The 23,089-nt window shown below is 42.0% G+C and overlaps 1 protein-coding gene across 2 annotated transcripts in view; it reads left to right on the top strand.

The window, feature by feature from the left end:
• LOC128690806 (uncharacterized) overlaps window positions 1–18,977 on the top strand; it is a 42,842-nt gene extending 23,865 nt beyond the window's left edge. The window contains exons 2-5 of one of the 2 annotated variants that reach the window (XM_070088161.1): window positions 13,739–13,843; window positions 16,183–16,276; window positions 16,797–16,864; window positions 18,318–18,974. In XM_070088161.1, coding sequence (XP_069944262.1) covers window positions 16,198–16,276; window positions 16,797–16,864; window positions 18,318–18,482 — 312 coding nt within the window. In that variant the 5' untranslated portion in view covers window positions 13,739–13,843; window positions 16,183–16,197 and the 3' untranslated portion in view covers window positions 18,483–18,974. Of the gene's footprint in view, window positions 1–13,738; window positions 13,844–16,182; window positions 16,277–16,796; window positions 16,865–18,317 lie in introns of both variants that reach the window. The other variant, XM_053779529.2, reaches the window with a different exon arrangement.
• The last annotated feature ends 4,112 nt before the right edge of the window (window positions 18,978–23,089 follow it).

The raw sequence follows: 23,089 nt of genomic DNA, 5'->3' as shown, positions 1-23,089 counted from the left end.
TCAATAAATGACATAAAAAACTATATGTTTATGTAAATACTGTTCACCTATATGTTTCACTGCAAACACATTTCCTAAAGCCTCCTTGTTCATCTATCCTCCTCTCCGTCTTACTCTTAGCTCTTTCAATAATAATTACCATACACTATACCAGGTATACTCAACAAACTTATCCCCCTATAATTTTTGCACTCTCTTTTGTCCCCTTTGCCTTTACACAAAGGAACTATGCATGCTTTCTGCCAATCCCTAGATACCTTACCCTCTTCCATACATTTATTAAATAATAGCACCAACCACTCCAAAACTACGTATATCCCCACTTGCTTTTAGCATTTCTATCTTTATCCCATGAATCCCTGCTGCCTTACCCCCTTTCATTCTACCCAGTGACTCACGAACTTCCCCCACACTCACAACTGGTTCTTCCTCACTCCTACAAGATGTTATTCCTCCTTGCCCTATACACGAAATCACAGCTTCCCTATCTTCATCATTTAACAATTCCTCAAAATATTCCTTCCATCTTCCAGATACCTCTAACTCTCCATTTACTCTCCTCTCGTATTTTTAACTGTCAAATCCATTTGTTCCCTAGGCTTCCTCAACTTATTAATCTCACTCCAAAACTTTCTTATTTTCATCAAAATTTGATAACATCTCACCCACTCTCTCATTTGCTTTCTTTTTACATTGCTTCACCAGTCTCTTAAACTCTCTTTGTCTCTCCATATACTCCTCCCTCCTTGCATCACTTCTACGTTCTTCTTCCCTCCGGCATCCACTTTCCTGTAACCACAAATTTCTGCTGAACACTCTAACATTACATTCTTAAGCCTACCCGATACATCTTCGACCCCATTACCTATGCTCTCACCATCCCATCTGTCCTCCAGTATTTGTTTATATCTTACCCTGTTGAATTAGACATATGTGCAACTCTTGGGTATCTTTATTGAGGAAACGTTTCGCCACACTGTGTGGCGAAACGTTTTCCTCAATAAAGATACCCAAGAGTTGCACATGTGTCTAATTCAACAACATGTCGGTTCTCTGAACCATTCATCTACATATCTTACCCTAACTGCCTCCTCCTTTAGCTTATAAACCTTCACCTCTCTCTTACTTGCTTCTTCTATTTTCCTTCTATCCCATCTACCTTTTACTCTCACTGTAGCTACAATTAAAAAGTGATCTGATATATATGTGGCCCCTCTATTAACATGTACATCTTGAAGTCTACTCAACAGTCTTTTATCTACCAATACGTAGTCCAACAAGCTACATTCATTACGCCCTACATCATATCTTGTATACTTATTTATCCTCTTTTTCTTAAAATATGTATTACCTATAACCAAACCCTTTTCTATATAAAGTTCAATCAAAGGGTTCCCATTATCATTTACACCTGGCACCCCAAACTTACCTCCCACACCCTATTTAAATGTTTCTCCAAATTTAGCATTTAGATCCCCTACTTCACTTGGTTCAAAAGTTAATACACATTCGCTTAAAATCTCCCAAAATCTCTCTCTCTCCTCTACACTCCTCTCTTCTCCAGGTACATACACACTTATTATGACTCACTTTTCGCATCCGACCCTTATTTTAGTTCACATAATCCTTGAATTTATACATTTATATTCCCTCTTCTCATTCCATAACTGGTCCTTCAACATTATTACTACCCTTTCCTTAGCTCTAACTCTCTCAGATACTCCTGACTTAATCCCATTTATTTCTCCAGACTGAAACTCACCTACCCCTTTCAGCTTTGTTTCGCTTAGAGCTATGACATCCAACTTCTTTTCATTCATAACATTGACAATTATGTCTTTCTTATCATCTGCACTATATCCACGCACATTCAAGCATCACAGTTTTATAAAGTTTTTCTTTTCCTTTTTAGTATTTTCTACAGCGGAATGTGTTACTAGCCCATTGCTCCTGGCATTTTAGTCGCCTCATACGGCTGTATATATATATATATATATATATATATATATATATATATATATATATATATATATATATATATATATATATATATATATATGTAGGTAGGTGGAGAACATTTACAAATCGAAGTTGAGAACATATGACTAAGTAAACAAATTAACAAAATCGTTCATATTAAGCGGAAATCCTATCAATCGTAAACAGAGTTTCAGTCAAATAAAAGCACATTAATATTTCACATTGCCAGGCACTTCACGCAACTTATTAGAAAAGTGTCTAATGAGCTTCTCGAAAGCTCAGGGCTTATTACTGATCATTATGTGTGCAATATATTTTCAGTGCTCCTCATTTTACAAATGATTGTTCAACACTTCAAGTAGTGATTATTAACACAAGATGTATCCACAGTGCTATTATTACGTCTGGAAATACGCCTTGGACATTCTTATTAATTAGTAACCCACACACTATCAACTCTGATAGTGTGTAGCATTATCAATGATAATGTGTAGCATCAATAGTGATAGTGTGTAGCATCAATGGTGATAGTGTGTAGCATTATCAATGATAGTGTGTAGCATCAATGGTGATAGTGTGTAGCATTATCAATGATAGTGTGTAGCATCAATGGTGATAGTGTGTAGCATTATCAATGATAGTGTGTAGCATCAATGGTGATAGTGTGTAGCATTATCAATGATAGTGTGTAGCATCAATGGTGATAGTGTGTAGCATTATCAATGATAGTGTGTAGCATCAATGGTGATAGTGTGTAGCATTATCAATGATAGTGTGTAGCATCAATGGTGATAGTGTGTAGCATCAATGATGATAATGTGTAGCATCAATGGTGATAGTGTGTAGCATCAATGGTGATAGTGTGTAGCATCAATGGTGATAGTATGTAGCATCAACACTGATAGTGATAGCATCAATGATGATAGTGTGTAGCATCAATGGTGATACTGTATAGCATTAGTGATGATAGTGTGTAGCATCAACACTGATAGTGTGTAACATCAACACTGATAGTGTGTAGCATCAATGGTGATAGTGTGTAGCATCAATGGTGATAGTGTGTAGCATCAATGGTGATACTGTGTAGCATCAATGGTGATAGTGTGTAGCATCAATGTTGATAGTGTGTAGCATCAATGGTGATAGTGTGTAGCATCAATGTTGATAGTGTGTAGCATCAATGGTGATAGTGTGTATCATCAATGGTGATAGTGTGTGGTATCAATGGTGATAGTGTGTATCATCAATGGTGATAGTGTGTATCATCGATGGTGATAGTGTGTAGCATCAATGGTGATAGTGTGTAGCATCAATGGTGATAGTGTGTAGCATTATCAATGATAGTGTGTAGCATCAATGGTGATAGTGTGTAGCATTATCAATGATAGTGTGTAGCATCAATGGTGATAGTGTGTAGCATCAATGATGATAATGTGTAGCATCAATGGTGATAGTGTGTAGTATCAATGGTGATAGTGTGTATCATCGATGGTGATAGTGTGTAGCATCAATGGTGATAGTGTGTGGTATCAATGGTGATAGTGTGTGGTATCAATGGTGATAGTGTGTAGCATCAATGGTGATAGTGTGTAGCATCAATGGTGCTAGTGTGTAGCATCAATGGTGCTAGTGTGTAGCATCAATGGTGATAATGTGTAACATCAATGTTGATAGTGTGTAGCATCAATGGTGATAGTGTGTAGCATCAATGGTGATAGTGTGTAGTATCAATGGTGATAGTGTGTAGCATCAATGGTGATAGTGTGTGGTATCAATGGTGATAGTGTGTATCATCAATGGTGATAGTGTGTATCATCGATGGTGATAGTGTGTAGCATCAATGGTGATAGTGTGTGGTATCAATGGTGATAGTGTGTGGTATCAATGGTGATAGTGTGTAGCATCAATGGTGATAGTGTGTAGCATCAATGGTGCTAGTGTGTAGCATCAATGGTGCTAGTGTGTAGCATCAATGGTGATAGTGTGAGCATCAATGGTGATAGTGTTAAGTATCAAAACTGACAGCATTTGTCATAATACTGGCAGTGTGTCATTAATAATGTCAGTGTGCCATTAATGCTGGCAGAATATGGCATTAATACAGGCACTGTGTAACATCAATACTGGTAGTGATTAGCATCAGTATTAACAGTGTGTGGCATCAATGCTGACAGTGTTTAGCATCCGAGCAGACAGTGAGTAGCATTAATTTGCGGTTTCAGTACTAGCAGTGTGTGGCAGAAGTACAGGCGGTGTGTGACATCAATACTGGCTTGAATGACATTAATGTTAGCGGTGTGTTACATCAATACTATGTGTGTGTGTGTGTGTGTGTGTGTGTGTGTGTGTATGTGTGTGTATGTGTGTGTGTGTGTGTGTGTGTGGCATTAATATTTGCAATGTGTGACATCAATATTAACAGTTCTGGAAGTGTGTGATATCAATTCTGGAGGTTGAGTAAAATAAATTCCGGCAGTGTATGGTATCAACACTGGCAGTTTATGGCATCAGTACTAGCAGTGTAGCATCAATACCGACAGTTTGTGGCATCAATGCTAGCAGTATTTGGAATTAGTGTTGGCAGTGTGTAGAATGTACACTCGCAATATATGTGGCATCAGTACTGACAATGGCAGTGTGTGACATCAGCACTGACATTATCTGGCATAAGTATTGGCAGCGTGTAGTATGTTGGCAGTGTGTGACATCAGTAATGACAGTGTTTGCCATCAATACTGGTAATGTGAGACAACAGTACTGACATTGTGTGGTATCACTAGTGGCATTGTGTGGTATCACTACTGGCAGTGTGCAGTGTCACTACTGGCAGTGTGTAGTATAACTGACAGTGTGTAGTATCACTACTAGCAGTGTGTAGTATCACTACTGCAAGTGAGTGGTATCACTACTGGTAGTGTGTGGTATCACTGCTGGCAGTATGTATCACTTCTGGCAGTATGTATCACTACTGGCAGTGTGTAGTATCACTAATGGCAGTGTGTAGTGTCAATACTGGCAGTGCGTGGCATCACTGCTGGCAGTGTGTAGTATCACTATTGGCAGTGTGTTGCATTACTACTGTCAGTGTGTGGTATCACTACTGGTAAAGTGTAGTATCACTACTGGCAGTGTGTAGTATCACTACTGGTAGTGTTTGGTATCACTACTGGTAGCGTGTGGTATCACTACTGGCAGTGTGTGGTATCACTGCATGCAGTGTGTGGTATCACTACTGGAAGTGTGTGGTATCACTACCGGCAGTGTGTGGTATCATTACTGGAAGTGTGTGGTATCACTACTGGCAGTGTGAAGTATCACTGCTGGCAGTGTGTGGTATCACTACTGGAAGTGTGTGGTATCACTGCTGGCAGTGTGTGGTATCACTACTGGCAGTGTGTGGTATCACTACTGGCAGTGTGTAGTATCACTGCTGGAAGTGTGTGGTATCACTTCTGGCGGCGTGTGGTATCACTACTGGCAGTGTGTGGTATCACTACTACTAGTGTGTAGTATCACTACTGGCAGTGTGTAGTATCACTACTGGCAGTGTGTAGTATCACTACTAGCAGTGTGTGGTATAGCTGCTGGCAGTGTGTGGTATCACTACTGGAAGTATGTGGTATCACTACTGGCACTGTTTAGAATCGCTGCTGGAAGTGTGTGGTATTACTGCTGGCAATGTGTAGTATCACTACTGGCAGTATGTGGTATCACTGCTGGCAGTGTGTGGTATTACTACTGGCAATGTGTGGTATCACAATTGGCAGTGTGTGGTATCACTACTGGTAGTGTATAGTATCACTACTGGCAGTGTGTAGTATCACTACTGGCAGTGTGTGGTATCACTACTTGCAGTGTGTGATATCACTACCGGCAGTGTGTAGTATCACTACCGGCAGTGTGCAGTATCACTACTGGCAGTGAGTGGTGTCACAACTGGCATTGTGTGGTATCACTACTGGCAGTGTGTGGTATTACTACTGGCAGTGTGTAGTATCACTGCTGGCAGTGTGTAATATCACTACCGGCAGTGTGTAGTATCACTACTGGTAGCGTGTGGTGTCACTACTGGCAGTGTATGGTGTCACTACTGGCAATGTGTAGTATCATTACTGGCAGTGTGTGGTATCACTACTTGTAGAGTGTGATATCACTACCGGCAGTGTGTAGTATCACTACTGGCAGTGTGTGGTATCACTACCGGCAGTGTGAAGTATCACTCCCGGCAATGTGTAGTATCACTACTGGCAGTATGTGGTATCACTACTGGCAGTGTGTAGTATCACTACTGGCAGTGTGTGGTGTCAGTACTGGCAGTGTGTAGTATTACTGTTGGCAGTGTGTGTGGTATCACTGCTGGCAGTGTGTGGTATCACTACTGGCAGTGTGTGGTATCACTACTGGCAATGTGTAGTATCACTGCTGGCAGTGTGTGGTATCACTGCTGGCAGTGTGTGGTATCATTACTGGCAGTGTGTAGTATCACTACTGGCAGTGTGTAGTATCACTACTGGTAATGTGTGGTATCACTACTTGTAGTGTGTGGTATTACTACTGGTAGTGTGTGGTATCACTACTGGTAGTGTGTGGTATCACTACTGGTAGTGTGTAGTATCACTACTGGTAATGTGTGGTATCACTACTGGTAGTGTGTAGTGTCACTACTGGTAGTGTGTGGTATCACTACTGGTAGTGTATGGTTTCACTACTGGTAGTGTGTGGTAACACTACTGGTAGTGTGTGGTATCACTACTGGTAGTGTGTAGTATCACTACTGGTAGTGTGTGGTATCACTACTGGTAGAGTATGGTTTCACTACTGGTAGTGTGTAGTATCACTACTGGTAGTGTGTGGTAACACTACTGGTAGTGTGTGGTATCGCTACTGGTAGTGTGTAGTATCACTACTGGTAGTGTGTGGTATCACTACTGGTAGTGTGTGGTATCACTACTGGCAGTGTGTAGTATCACTACCGGCAGTGTGTGGTGTCACTGCTGGCAGTCTGTGGTATCTTACCGGCAGTGTGTTTGTATCACTACTGGCAGTGTGTAGTATCACTACCGGCAGTGTGTAGTATCACTACTGGCAGTGTGTGGTGTCACTGCTGGCAGTCTGTGGTATCACTACCGGCAGTGTGTTTGTATCACTACTGGCAGTGTGTAGTATCACTACCGGCAGTGTGTAGTATCACTACTAGCAGTGTGTGGTGTCACTACCAGCAGTGTGTAGTATCACTACCGGCAGTGTGTGGTATGACTACTGGCAGTGTGTGGTATCAGTACTGGCAGTGTGTAGTATTGCTGTTGGCAGTGTGTGTGGTATCACTACTGGCAGTGTGTGGTATCACTAGTGGCAGTGTGTGGTATCACTACAACTAGTGTCCAGTATCACTACTGGCAGTGTGTAGTATCACTACTGGCAGTGTTGTAGTATCACTACTTGCAGTGTGCAGTATCACTACTGGAAGTGTGTAGTATCACTACAGGCAGTGTGTGGTATCACTGTTGGCAGTGTGTGGTATCACTACTGGAAGTGTGTGGTATTACTATTGGCAGTGTGTAGTATCAGTGCTGGAAGTGTGTGGTATCACTGCTGGCAGTGTGTAGTATCACTACTGGCAGTGTGCGGTATCACTTCTGGCAGTGTGTTGTATTACTACTGGCAGTGTGTGGTATCACTGCTGGCAGTGTGTGGTATCACTACTGGCAGTGTGTGGTATTACTACTGGTAGTGTATGGTATCACTACTGGTAGTGTGTATTATCACTACTGGCAGTGTGTAGTATCACTTCTGGCAGTGTGTGGTATCACTACTTGCAGTGTGTGTTATCAATACCGGCAGTGTGTAGTATCACTACTGACAGTGTGTGGTGTCACTACTGGCAGTGTGTGGTATCACTATTGGCAGTGTGTGGTGTTACTACCGGCAGTGTGTGGTATCACTACTGGCAGTGTGTGTTATCACTACTGGCAGTGTGTAATATCACTACTGGAAGTGTGTAGTATCACTGCCGGCAGTGTGTAGTATCACTACTGGCAGTGTGTGGTGTCACTACTGGCAGTGTGTGGTATCACTGCTGGCAGTTTGTGGTATCTCTACTGGCAATGTGTAGTATCACTACTGGCAGTGTGTGGTATTACTACTGGCAGTGTGTGGTATCACTACTGGTAGTGTGTATCACTACTGGCAGTGTGTAGAATCACTACTGGTAGTGTTTGGTATCACTACTGGTAGCGTGTGGTATCACTACTGGCAGTGTGTGGTATCACTGCTTGCAGTGTGTGGTATCACTATTGGAAGTGTGTGGCATCACTACTGGCAGTGTGTAGTATCAATACAGGCGGTGTGTAGTGTCACTACTGTAGTGTGTAGTATCACTGCTGGCAGTGTGTGGTACCACTACTACTAGTGTGTAGTATCACTACTGGTAGTGTGTAGTATCACTACTGGCAGTGTGTAGTATCGCTACTGGCAGTGTGTGGTATCACTGCTGGCAGTGTGTGGTATAACTACTGGCAGTGTGTGGTATCACTGCTGGCAGTGTGTGGTATAACTACTGGAAGTGTGTGATATCACTACTGGCAGTGTGTAGTACTACTGCTGGAAGTGTGTGGTATTACTGCTGGCAGTGTGTAGTATCACTACTGGCAGTGTGCGGTATCACTGCTGGCAGTGTCTGGTATTACTACTGGCAGTGTATGGTATCACTACTGGCAGTGTGTGGTATCACTACTGGCAGTGTGTAGTATCACTACTGGCAGTGTGTAGTATCACTACTGGCAGTGTGTGGTATCACTACTGGTAGTGAGTAGTATCACTACTGGCAGAGTGCAGTGTCACTACTGGCAGTGTGTGGTATCACTACTTGCAGTGTGTGGTATCACTACTTGCAGTGTGTGATATCACTACCGGCAGTGTGTAGCATCACTAACGGCAGTGTGTAGTATCACTACTGGCAGTGAGTGGTGCCACTACTGGCAGTGTGTGGTATCACTACTGGCAGTGTATGGTATCACTACTGGCAGCGTGTAGTATCACTACTGGCAGAGGGTAATATCACTACCGGCAGTGTGTAATATCACTACCGGCAGTGTTCAGTATCACTACTGGCAGTGTGTAGTATCACTACTGGCAGTGTGTGTGCGGTGTCACTACTGGCAGTGTGTGGTATCACTACTCGCAGTGTGTGGTATCACTACTGGTAGTGTGTAGTATCACTACTGACAGTGTGTGGTATCACTACTGGTAGAGTGTGGTATCACTACTGGCAGTGTGTGATATCACTACTGGCAGTGTGTGTTATCACTACTGGTAGTGTGTAGTATCACTACTTGCAGTGTGTGGTATAACTACCGGCAGTGTGTAGTATCACTACTGGCAGTGTGTGCTGACACTACTGGCAGTGTGTGGTATCACTACTGGCAGTGTGTAGTATCACTACTGGTAGTGTATAGTATCACTACTGGCAGTGTGTAGTATCGCTACTTGTAGTGTGTATTACTACTGGTAGTGTGTGGTATCACTACTGGTAGTGTGTGGTATCACTACTGGTAGTGTGTAGTATCACTACTGGTAGTGTGTAGTATCACTACTGGTAATGTGTGGTATCACTACTGGTAGTGTGTAGTGTCACTACTGGTAGTGTGTGGTATCACTACTGGTAGTGTATGGTTTCACTACTGGTAGTGTGTAGTATCACTACTGGTAGTGTGTGGTATCACTACTGGTAGTGTGTAGTATCACTACTGGTAGTGTGTGGTATCACTACTGGTAGAGTATGGTTTCACTACTGGTAGTGTGTAGTATCACTACTGGTAGTGTGTGGTAACACTACTGGTAGTGTGTGGTATCGCTACTGGTAGTGTGTAGTATCACTACTGGTAGTGTGTGGTATCACTACTGTTAGTGTATGGTTTCACTAGTGGTAGTGTGTAATATCACTACTGGTAGTGTGTGGTAACACTACTGGTAGTGTGTGGTATCACTACTGGCAGTGTGTGGTATCACTGCTGGCAGTGTGTGGTATGACTACTGACAGTGCGTGGTATCACTACTGGCAGTGTGTAGCATCACTGCTGGCAGTGTGTGTGGTATCACTACTGGCAGTGTGTGGTATCACTACTTGCAGTGTGTGATATCACTATCGGCAGTGTGTAGTATCACTACCAGCAGTGTGTAATATTGCTACTGGAATTGTGTGGTGTCACTACTGGCAGTGTGTGGTATCACTACTGGCAGTGTGTGGTATCTCTACTGGCAGTGTGTGGTATCACTACTGGCAGTGTGTGGTATCACTACTGGCAGTGTGTGGTGTCACTACTGGCAGTGTGTGGTATCACTACTCTCAGTGTGTAGTATCACTACCGGCAGTGTGTAGTATCACTACTGGCAGTGTGTGGTATCACTACTGGTAGTGTGTGGTATCACTACTGGCAGTGTGTGGTATCACTACTGGTAGTGTGTGTTATCACTAGTGGTAGTGTGTAGTATCACCACTTGCAGTGTGTGGTATAACTACAGGCAGTGTGTAGTATCACTACTGGCAGTGTGTGGTGACACTACTGGCAGTGTGTGGTATCACTACTGGCAGTGATTAGTATCGCTACTGGCAGTGTGTAGTATCACAACTGGTAGTGTGTGGTATTACTGCTATTAGTGTGTGGTATCACTACTGGTAGTGTGTGGAATCACTACTGGTAGTGTGTAGTATCACTACTGGTAGTGTGTGGTATCACTACTGGTAGTGTGGTATCACTACTGGTAGTGTGTGGAATCACTACTGGTAGTGTGTAGTATCACTACTGGTAGTGTGTGGTATCACTACTGGTAGTGTATGGTTTCGCTGCTGGAAGTGTGTAGTATCACTACTTCTAGTGTGTGGTATCACTACTGGTAGTGTGTGGTATCACTACTGGCAGTGTGTGGTATCACTGCTGGCAGTGTGTGGTATGACTGACAGTGCGTGGTATCACTGACAGTGTGTAGTATCATTACTGGTAGTGTGTAGTATCACTACTGGTAGTGTGTGGTATCACTACTGGTAGTGTGTAGTATCACTACTGGTAGTGTGTGGTATCACTATTGGTAGTGTGTGGTATCACTACTGGCAGTGTGTGGTATCACTGCTGGCAGTGTGTGGTATTACTACTGGTAGTTTGTGGTATCACTACTGGTAGTGTGTGGTATCACTACTGGTAGTGTGTGGTATCACTACTGGTAGTGTGTGGTATCACTACTGGTAGTGTGTAGTATCACTACTGGTAGTGTGTGGTATCACTACTGGTAGTGTGTAGTATCACTACTGGTAGTGTGTGGTATCACTACTGGTAGTGTATGGTTTCACTACTTGAAGTGTTTAGTATCACTACTGGTAGTGTGTGGTATCACTACTGGTAGTGTATGGTTTCACTACTGGTAGTGTGTAGTATCACTACTGGTAGTGTGTAGTATCACTACTGGTAGTGTGTGGTAACACTACTGGTAGTGTGTGGTATCACTACTGGCAGTGTGTGGTATCACTGCTGGCAGTGTGTGGTATGACTACTGACAGTGTGTAGTATTACTGCTGGCAGTGAGTGTGGTATCACTACTGGCAGTGTGTGGTATCACTACTACTAGTGTCCAGTATCACTACTGGCAGTGTGTAGTATCACTACTGGCAGTGTGCAGTATCACTAATGGCAGCGTGTAGTATCACTACTAGCATTGTGCAGTATCACTACTGGCAGTGTGTAGTATCACTGCAGGCCGTGTATGGTATCATTGCTGGCAGTATCACTGCTGGAAGTGTGTGGCATCACTGCTGGAAGTGTGTGGCATCACTGCTGGCAGTGTGTAGTATCACTACTGGCAGTGTGCGGTATGACTGCTGGCAGTGTGTGGTATTACTACTGGCAGTGTGTGGTATCACTGCTGGCAGTGTGTGGTATCACTACTGGTAGTGTGTGGTGTCACTTCTTACAGTGTGTGGTATCACTACCGGCAGTGTGTAGTATCACTACTGGCAGTGTGTGGTATCACTACTTGCAGTGTGTGATATCACTACCGGCAGTGTGTAGTATCACTACCGGCAGTGTGTAGTATTGCTACTGGAATTGTGTGGTGTCACTACTTGCAGTGTGTGGTATCACTTCAGGCAGTGTGTGGTATCTCTACTGGCAGTGTGTAGTATCTCTACTGGCAGTGTGTAGTATCACTACCGGCAGTGTGTAATATCACTACTGGCAGTGTGTGGTGTCACTAATGGCAGTGTGTGGTATCACTGCTTGAAGTGTGTGGTATCACTGCCCTCAGTGTGTAGTATCACTACCGGCAGTGTGTAGTATCACTTCTGGCAGTGTTTGGTGTCACTACTGGCAGTGTGTGGTATCACTACTGGCAGTGTGTGGTATCACTACTAGCAGTGTGTAGTATTTCTACTGGCATTGTGTAGTATCACTACCGGCAGTGTGTAGTATCACTACTGGCAGTGTGCAGTATCACTACTGGCAGTGTGTAGTATCACTACTGGCAGTGTGTGGTGTCACTACTGGCAGTGTGTGGTATCACTACTCGCAGTGTGTGGTATCACTACTGGTAGTGTGTAGTATCACTACTGGCAGTGTGTGGTATTACTACTGCTAGTGTGTGGTATCACTACTGGCAGTGTGTGGTATCACTACTGGCAGTGTGTGTTATCACTACTGGTAGTGTGTAGTATCACTACTGGCAGTGTGTGGTATAACTACCGGCAGTGTGTAGTATCACTACTGGCAGTGTGTGGTGACACTACTGGTAGTGTTTGGTATCACTACTGGTAGTGTGTGGTATCACTACTGGTAGTGTATGGTTTCACTACTGGTAGTGTGTAGTATCACTACTGGTAGTGTTTGGTATCACTACTGGTAGTTTGTAGTATCACTACTGGTAGTGTGTGGTATCACTACTGGTAGTGTATGGTTTCACTACTGGTAGTGTATGGTTTCACTACTGGTAGTGTATGGTTTCACTACTGGTAGTGTATGGTTTCACTACTGGTAGTGTGTAGTATCACTACTGGTAGTGTGTGGTATCACTACTGGTAGTGTATGGTTTCACTACTGGTAGTGTGTAGTATCACTACTGGTAGTGTGTGGTATCACTACTGGTAGTCTAGTATCACTACTGGTAGTGTGTCTTATCACTACTGGTAGTGTATGGTTTCACTACTGGTAGTGTGTGGTATCACTACTGGTAGTTATATGGTATTAAGGCTGGCAAGATTTCATGTATACTGGCAGTGCATCACATCAATACTACCAGTTTGTGGGATCAGTACTAACAGTAAGTGACATCAATAAAGGCAGTGTGTTGGATCAATTCTTGCTGTGTGTGTCAATATTTGCAGTGTGTGACATCAATACTTGCTGAATGTGTGACGTCAATACCGACAATGAAATTATGTTCTCTATGCTAGTATAAAGTCATTAGTATCCAGATGACTATAATGCAGAAGAGGGCTGGGTAGGGTTATCACGTTTAAAGTTTATTGGCTACGCATTAGTCATTAAGACTGCTTATTACCTGTCTACCACCAGTAAAGAAGACTTTAAACCCTTAGATAGGTTTGCAGGAAGCTCTGTGTATATGCACTGAGAAACATACTCCTTTCAAGCACATACCCTTGGTGGTTGGGCGGTGACTATTTCTTTTTTGTAATGCACCAGGAAATAGGCACTCACAGCCTGCCAGGTTCAGTACCGGCTCAATCTGGTCGCTACTGCATTTCTCTCTATTTAAGGATTGTCTCGGGTATCATCGGTTAGTAATCCACGTCGAGAGTAGTTTGGAGTGAGCGTCTGTCAGCTACGGCCAGCGTCTGTGGTTAGCGGTTGTCTGGCCTAGGGTAAGTTAAAAGCTATGATTCTCCTATTTACTGTGTCAATGTTCAACTCACTCCACTAATTTGGTAATAATATGGTTAAAAGTCTGCTTAATATCCGTTTCCCTCATTTGAAATATTATCCGTCAATCGTGTACTCGTTTCTTATCCGACAAATATCCTTTATTCATTTACTCTGCCTATATCCCTGAGCATTTTACACAGTAATTTTATTCCCATTAGTAATTCGCTCTTCCATTGACAAACTTCCCAACTCTCTCACTCTTTGTAAATAGATGAGGCAGTCGTCCTGGGGGTCTAACTTAGGACTTTCTCTAGTTTCACTCTCGAATAGATGAGGGTTACACCTCCAGTCATGTTGACTCGAAAATTTGTCACATAAATGAGGCAAAGCATATTTTGCATAAACATTTATCTAAGTTCTTGAATATTTCTGTTATTTATGTTTGCGAGCTTAGCTTGTGTTACCGATTATATTCCTTCTATGTGTGAGTCAGGACACAAGCTTGCAGTAACAGTTATTCACAGGTTTTTTTCATGAAGTGATTCTGCAGGCATTTTTCATTTTTCTCTATCTTTCAACAAAATAACTTGTAAAACTGCTAAGTATTTATACTAATTCACTTCTCATTCGAGGTGATATTCCTTCCTTCGTTGGGTTCTCTGGCCCTTGACTTATACAAATATATAAAGATATATAAAGATATACGTACAGTTCAAAATACTATTAAGAAAACGTTTGACCGCAATTTAAGGCACCAATCTGGAGGTCTTCGGACCTTACCGACTTTTACTCTTTTATTTAAAAGATGAGGGTTGTCTCCTGACCTTGTTGTGTTTTGAACAAATAAAGACGCAGCTTGTACAGAAACGTTGCCTCAAAAAATGTTTTAAACTGTGCGTGTGTCTTTCTGAACAAGCAACAAAATTCCAAAACATTTTAAATTCTCGCTATTATTCATTATTATTCATTATTCGTTATTATTCATTAAGAAAGAATCTAAGAATACCTATTAAAACTTAATTCTACGTAAGGTACACCTAAACTGATGGTTTGAAACTGATCTGAAGAAGTAGTTTGTAATATTTCCCTATAAATCTGCTGTATGACCCTTGTAAAGTAAAAGGACACAAGTGCAACTAGTGTGGCATTTGTTGTGGCAGCGTTTCGCTCTCCAGGAGCTTTATCAAGCCATTACAATGGCTTGATAAAGCTCCTGGGGAGCGAAGCGTTGCCGCGGTAGATGTCGCATTGGTTGCACTTGTGTCCTTTTACTTTACATATTGTCGGTAATTCTACCAACTGTATGACCCTTATCGGCTTAGCGCTTTCTTTGGTAATAATAATAATAATAATAATAATTATTATTATTATTATTAGAAATTTATAACCTATTTTGTTTAATTAAAATATACAAATTAAATCTTACATAGACCAGTAATAACAGTTACTTTCCTTTGAAAAGATTACATTAACTACAAAAGTTTAACTCGGAACAGACTAGGTATTCACTAAATTATATTTGTTAATTTATTTTCGTTACTTTTATTTTCAGATTTACTTAATCAACGATCAGAGAAAAATAGGAATGTATCTAATGTGACGTGACAGTTATAATGCTTTTAGAAATGACTCATGTTCAGTCCTCACTGGTCATGTCTCCATCCCAGTATAATCTCTCCGTCCATCACACTGTACATTATCATATTTCGTCTAATCTTTAGCGTTACAGTACCAAAGTTAGATGTTAAAGACATAAAGGCAGTAGATGTTAAAGACATAACAAAAGTAATTGGAAAGTTTATTCAGAAAATGTTTCGCCTGTGCAACAGGTTTTTTATTTGTTGTACGGGCGAAACATTGTCAGTTTATGGTTTACAATTACTGTTAAGTTTTGTCTGTTTACGTATCGTGGGACCTATTGTAGTACTTTCCCCGTTATCTTTACATGGTTATCTTGTTGGTGTGTTAAAATATGTCGTAGAGCAATGTAGAAGAGAACAGTCTGTTCGCTTGTTTTTTTTTCTGTTCTTTCTCTTTTACCCAGTAGTGTGTGTACTCACCTAATTGTGGTTGCAGGGGTCGATACTCAGCTCCTGGCCCCTGGTGTGTGTGTGTGTGTGTGAGCGTACTTTTAGGCATGTATTCCTTTTCATTTTTCTTATGTATATGTGTGTGTATATGCTAGATGGTGTAGGTTTATGTAGCTTATGCACATGTTTAAGACACTCAGGAATATGGTTTATTTGCTAGACTTTTAATATACTTTTCCAACACTAATATGATTTCCAGTATATGTGTAAACATCAGTAACTGCTGAGGGTTGTGTGTTATCTTTCAGGTATCAGGTACCGTGATGACTGGCTACCTAACCTGGATGACAGTGGCGGTGCTGCTGCTCGCTGTCTCTTCCATACCAATACCTTCTCAATCTCGTAATTATCTTTATCACATTTTTTAAGTTGTACTGATGCCAGGAAACTGCATCGTATATTACTAAGTTCATCCATTTCTTGCTTAGTTGGCCTTCTCATATCTATTCTAAGCCACACCATTTCCTAATTACTCTGAAGCTGAAGAAATATTTCCTAATATCCTTGTGACTCATATGTTCTTTAGCTTCTGTGTCGCCGTGTAACCGTCTTCTGTCAGGTACAAGGAAACATTTGTAACTAATGTCGATGACCATTTTCTGCCTCTTGGTAATATTATAATTTTTCTCTCCATCAGGAGCGTTGAGTATTTTGTAAGTAGTTATCATGTCGATAAATTAGACACACATGCAAATAATTTAATAGAGACATGATAACCACAGTTATCATGTGTCTGTTAAATTATTTGTTGATGAAATTTTTTAATGAATGATTTTACGGGCCTATAGCTGATACTAATGATTATTTCAACAAGAACATTGTGGAGAGCATGAAGATGTAAACACAACACTGTCTTTCACAGATGACCCTGGAACAACAAATGTGGAGAATTTACTTCCAGGAAATCATGATGACACCAGACCAGCCAAGGTAATGTGGGTAATAACTATACTGTAATTTGTTACCAACACACACACCCGAGGACCAGGAACTAAGATTCGAACCATGCAACCACAATTAAGGGAGTATACACACATTCAAACACACAGACACACACACACACACACACACACACACACACACACACACACACACACACACACACACACACACACACACACACACACACACTTTCAAACACATATACACGTACACAGTCTCAAACACTTACACATCCTCACACACTACATTCATCCACACACATACACACACACTGTGTATATACGTGTGTTTATATATATATATATATATATATATATATATATATATATATATATATATATATATATATATATATATATATATATATATATATATATATATATATATATATATATATATATATTATATATATATATATATATATATATATATTATTGTAACCACGAACGAGTGGTATTGAATCAATAACAACACTGCGACTAGCTGAGGATTCGAACCCATGTCGTTTTGGCCCACGACACAGATACCGGCGAACGATGACTTAGGTTATGTCTACATTTTGTATCTTACAAAAGGGTTTCAGATTCTTTAGCATTATTTGTTCTGCATCTCCTACATAACATGAAGCCTGGTCACAGACCGGGCCGCGGGGGCGTTGACCTCCGAGCTCTCTCCAGGTATACTCCAGATAACTCAACTATTTAAACATAAAAATATATTGTCTTTGCCAATTTAAGTTAGGATTGTTTAGCTGGTTTTATAGTCTTTTTCCAGGAGGTTCTCAGCCTTACAGGTTTAGAGCTTAAATAACTTTGTCCATGTTTGTAACCCAGAGAATTCAGATTAAGTAGAAAACAGTGAAGCATTTTTTTATTGATTAAAATGAGACGGTCGAGAGAAGTCAAGCTAACCAGCTCCTAACCCATCAGACAGCGAAAAAGTGATGCATGACCAGGCGATTAATTCAGGCAGAGCAGCATGGAAGAACCACAGGTTTGCTGGCACGTTTAAGTTCCATGGTAGCGAATACAAGGAATATACAAATTTCGAGGCGACAACCACAGACGACAGAATTTAGTTAAGCCTTCGCAGGTGGCGGCCATGTTGGGGTAAGTCGTAGATCTAAACCAGTAAATCAAATCTTTAATTATCCAGACTTATATGAGCTGTTTTCATGAGGAATTTTAGTAAAGAGGACGAAACATCGAAGTTAACAAGATCAAAATACCTGGTCAGGATCATTTTTATGGTTTTTCAGTGAAATCTACGTGTTTGATGTGTGTTATTTCGACTTTTTATAAGATATTAACTCACTCAACTTGTAATAAATCTGGCTAAATTTCCTTCTTTATGCATCTTGGTTTACCTATACAGGTAAGAATGAAATTTTAGTTATCATTTATCATTTTCATTTTAAAAATCGTTATGCATTTTCCTGCAGGAAATACTGATTTGGGATGACTCAGACATCGACGAGAAGAGTTCGTCAGAGAAATTTGGTGTCAGAAGCATGGAAGTGATCCGGACCAAACGTAGAGTTGGGGCTCGACCCAGGGCAGGGCGGATAAAAATTAAAAAGGAAAGGCTTCGGAAAAGCCGGCAATAGTTAATGTCGTGACTGTTTCCAACATAAAGACGATCTTTCACGGCTGAACTGAGTCATCAGGAAGCCATCTTCCGTATTTCAAGACTGTTAATTAATGAATTACTTATATAACTTGTGTTTAATATGAAGCAAAATTTTATGAGCAGGTATGTCTACTAACTGATGCTCTTAACTAAGAGCAGGTATGTCTACTAACTGATGCTCTTAACACAGTTACTCTCAAACAGTGAGGCGCGGCAGACATGGAAGCCTGACTGGGCTTCCATATTAGCCACGAGCTTTCTAGTCTTAGATAAGGCTTTCATTCTCATAACTTGATGGCGTCATAAATGTACACATACTACTCGGGTTATAATTTTTGTACAAGTTACATTTACGTGGATAAACTGAGACTCGCATTATGAAGTCTTGTACATTAAATCTTTGTTATGCTGATATTTTTGTTCCCATAATACAATGAGTTATTGTATTTATTGAAAAACCAATAAATGTAAAATGAAATGTAGTTTTTCTTATCCGGTATTTTAAGACTTGGCTTCAGTGACACTCTATCACAAAATAATTTCTTACTCTATCCCAAATTTTTTCTTTACACAAGTCTCTCTCTCTCTCTCTCTCTGATTGATAGATCGTCTGTCTGATGTGACTGAAAATCTGCTCTAATTCAGAGTTTAAATATACTGAAATTTTATTTTATATAATTTTTTACTCTTATTCTCATTCGTCTGAGCACAATGTTTCATGTGTGGTGGCAGAGGTGGAGTTTCAAGGCTGACAGTCAGGAGCTCTTGATCCAAGACATTAAAACTGACTTCCCCTTTAATGGAGCGATCCTGACTGAGTCTTGTTCCCCCAAGCACTTGACCAGCGCTCTACCTCCTTCACATTAATATACACAAAATTAGTGTGTGTGTGTGTGTGTGTGTGTGTGTGTGTGTGTGTGTGTGTGTGTGTGTGTGTGTGTGTGTGTGTGTGTGTGTGTGTGTGTGTGTGTACTCACCTAGTTGTAGTTGCAGAGGTTGATTCATAGCTCCTGGCTCCGCCTCTTCGCTGGTCGCTACTAGGTCCACTCCCTCCCTTCTGCATGAACTTATCAAACTTCTTCTGAACGCTATGTATGAACCTTGCCTCCACCACATCAGTTTCCAGATTGCTTCACTTCCTGACAACTCTATAACTGACGAGAAACTTCCTTACATCCCTGTCACTCAATTGAGTGTTCAACTTCCAGCTGTGACTCCTTGTTGGTGTGTCCCATCTCTGAAACATTCTGGTCCAATCCACCATGTCAATTCCACTCAGTATTTAATATGTCATTATCATGCCCCCCCGCTATCTCTCCTGTCCTCCAGTGTCGTTAGGTCGATTTCCCGTAACCTCTCCTCGTAGGATATGCGCCTTAACTCCGGGACTAGTCTTGTTGCAAACCCTTTCTCTAATTTCTTGACGTGCTTGACTAGGTGTGGGTTCCAAACTGGTGCTGCATACACCAATATGGACCTGACGTACACGGTGTACAGAGTCCTGAACGATTCCTTAAAAGGTGCCGAAACGCTATTCTTAGGTTTGCTGGGCGCCCATATGCTGCAACAGTTCCTTGGTTGATGTGCGCCTCAGGAGATATGCTCGGTATGATATTCGCCCTAAGATCTTTTACCCTGAGTGAGGTTCACAGTCTTTGGCCCCTTAGCCTGAACTCTGCGGTCTTTTTTGACCTTCCCAAATCTTTATAACTTTGCACTTGGTGGGGTTAAACTCCAGAAGTCAGTTGCAAGACCAGGTTTGATTCCTGTCCAGATCCCTTTGTAGTCCTACCTGATCCTCATCCGAGTGAATTCTTCGCATTAGCTTCACATCTTCTGCAAACAGGGAGACCTCTGAATCTATCCCTACCGTCATGTCATTCACGCATTGGGTGTGTTTGTTTGTGAATGTGTGTGTGTATTTGTATTTTTTTACTGTATATGTATGTGTTAGTGCTTGTTTGTATATATGAGTGTGGGTACTCACCTATATGTGTAAGTTTTTTTTTTTTTTTTGTGGGTGTAGAGTCCGCTGAAAAATGACGCCATGAATATTATTTATATTTTATCTATCGTCTAGTATTATGTTGCTAATGTCTTCGTTAATGGCTAATACGAAAATTTCATGTTTTGTATTATTTGTCTTATGTTTTTAGCTCATTTATGTTTGTGGGGGGAAGTTCATTAGGTAGGAGTGGAAGTATAAATGGGTGGTGGTGGTAGTTTGTTGGGTAGTATGTTTGTTCTGTGTGGTGTGGACATCGTTACTCTTAACCCTCCCCCTTCTCCACCAAGTGGGAGTTGACGTGTGTCCCTCCCACCAGTTGACAGTCGCGTGACTTTCGGTTCCCATAAGTCTGCAAGAATTCAATCCACTCCTGTTCAGTAAATATATTATGTGTATTGGTTAATTTGGTTTCAACAAGAGCTTCACTTCTGTTTACGTTATATTCTGCTGAATTCATCATGACCTGATTTGGACTTAGTAGTGTAACGTAATCATTTCTTGTCCTCACCACTTCTTTTAAAGGCAGTACACCTATCACGTGAGTGATTTCTCGAAGGGTTTGTAATTTTCTGTTTCTGTATTTTAGCACTGATTGTCGACTCGGGTCATCCGACACAGGCGAGATCTAAGAGGCAGCTTAGATCTTGTCCAGATCTTAGAATTAATCTGGCATCTGTACCTAAACTGGTCCCCTTCCACTCGTAACTCACACTCAATCAGTTCTACACCACCTTACAACCATTCTCCAGTTATCACTCCACCAAAATTCCATGGTGGTTCACGACTGGAGACTACTACTTTGGAAGAGTCGTAATTTTCAGTGGATCCCAGTACCTGGGTTCTTGAGGATCCTTACTCACGTTGGAGTCTCACTCTACTTACTTCAAGTGTCACAACAGTCACGTCCACCTTTGGCCCCCCCCCCCTCCCCTTCCCTGCCCTCAACATCAACAGCGGTTCGGTGTTCAATACCACCATTTAGAACTACATGCCCAGAGCACCGGCACACCATTTAAATCAATTGTTGTGTACATATTAGCTTTGAGTCAAAAATTATTTATATATATTTCATTTTTCATTCCTTGCTTAAGGAAGGATTAATTTTATATTTAAGTGTTCTATATTCTACACTAGTTCTACATATTAATAAAATTGGGTCTTATGTTATCGATTTTTTATCTTTTCATTCCATAAGGAGGAATCTGTCTTATCAAAGCCTTTCGAGAGTCTAATAAGGCTGTTGAACCTCAAATATCGGTAGGATAAAACAACTATAGTTCCTTCGAAGTTCGTCAAAACAAGAGTCTTGACTGACTTCGTAAAGAATCTTTACCAGTTATTAATTACAGAAGTTGGGCAGTTTATTTATATTTTGTATGCTGCTAGTCTAGCTGCTTAATGACGAGGACATGATGCATGTATATCGTACGTCGGTTTGCGTGAGGCCAGCAGTATTAACCTGGTTGATCAGACCCTGATCCACCGTGAGGCCTGGTCACGGACCATGCCGCCTTCTCCAGGTATACTCCAGGTATTCATCTAGAATGTTACACTCACGTTGTGTGAATGCTGCCACTCACCACCTGGTGTGATGGTTGCCACACGGCTGGTGTGATGTCACACGGCTGGTGTGATGTCACACGGCTGGTGTGATGTCACACGGCTGGTGTGATGCTTGCCACACGGCTGGTGTGATGTCACACGGCTGGTGTGATGCTTGCCCCACGGCTGGTGTGATGGTTGCCACACGGCTGGTGTGATGCTTGCCATACGGCTGGTGTGATGCTTGCCCCACGGCTGGTGTGATGTTACCACACGGCTGGTGTGATGCTTGCCATACGGCTGGTGTGATGTCACACGGCTGGTGTGATGCTTGCCCCACGGCTGGTGTGATGGTTGCCACACGGCTGGTGTGATGTTACCACACGGCTGGTGTGATGGTTGCCACACGGCTGGTGTGATGTTGCCACACGGCTGGTGTGATGGTTGCCACACGGCTGGTGTGATGTTGCCACACGGCTGGTGTGATGTTGCCACACGGCTGGTGTGATGGTTGCCACACGGCTGGTGTGATGTTGCCACACGGCTGGTGTGATGTCACACGGCTGGTGTGATGTCACACGGCTGGTGTGATGTCACACGGAGGGTGTGATGTCACACGGCTGGTGTGATGTTGCCACACGGCTGGTGTGATGTCACACGGAGGGTGTGATGGTTGCCACACGGCTGGTGTGATGTCACATGGCTAGTGTGATGTTCCCACACGGCTGGTGTGATGTCACACGGAGGGTGTGATGTTGTCACACGGAGGGTGTGATGTCACACGGAGGGTGTGATGGTAGTCACAAGGCTGATGTGATGGTTACCACACGGCTGGTGTGATGGTTGCCACACGGCTGGTGTGATGGTTACCACACGGCTGGTGTGATGGTTGCCACAAGGCTGATGTGATGGTTACCACACGGCTGGTGTGATGGTTGCCACACGGCTGGTGTGATGGTTGCCACAAGGCTGGTGTGATGGTTGCCACACGGCTGGTGTGATGGTTACCACACGGCTGGTGTGATGGTTGCCAC

Source organism: Cherax quadricarinatus, chromosome 24 (assembly GCF_038502225.1).
Source record: "Cherax quadricarinatus isolate ZL_2023a chromosome 24, ASM3850222v1, whole genome shotgun sequence".
NCBI classification, from domain to species: Eukaryota; Metazoa; Arthropoda; class Malacostraca; order Decapoda; family Parastacidae; genus Cherax; species Cherax quadricarinatus.
This window is presented reverse-complemented; position numbering and strand designations above follow the sequence as displayed.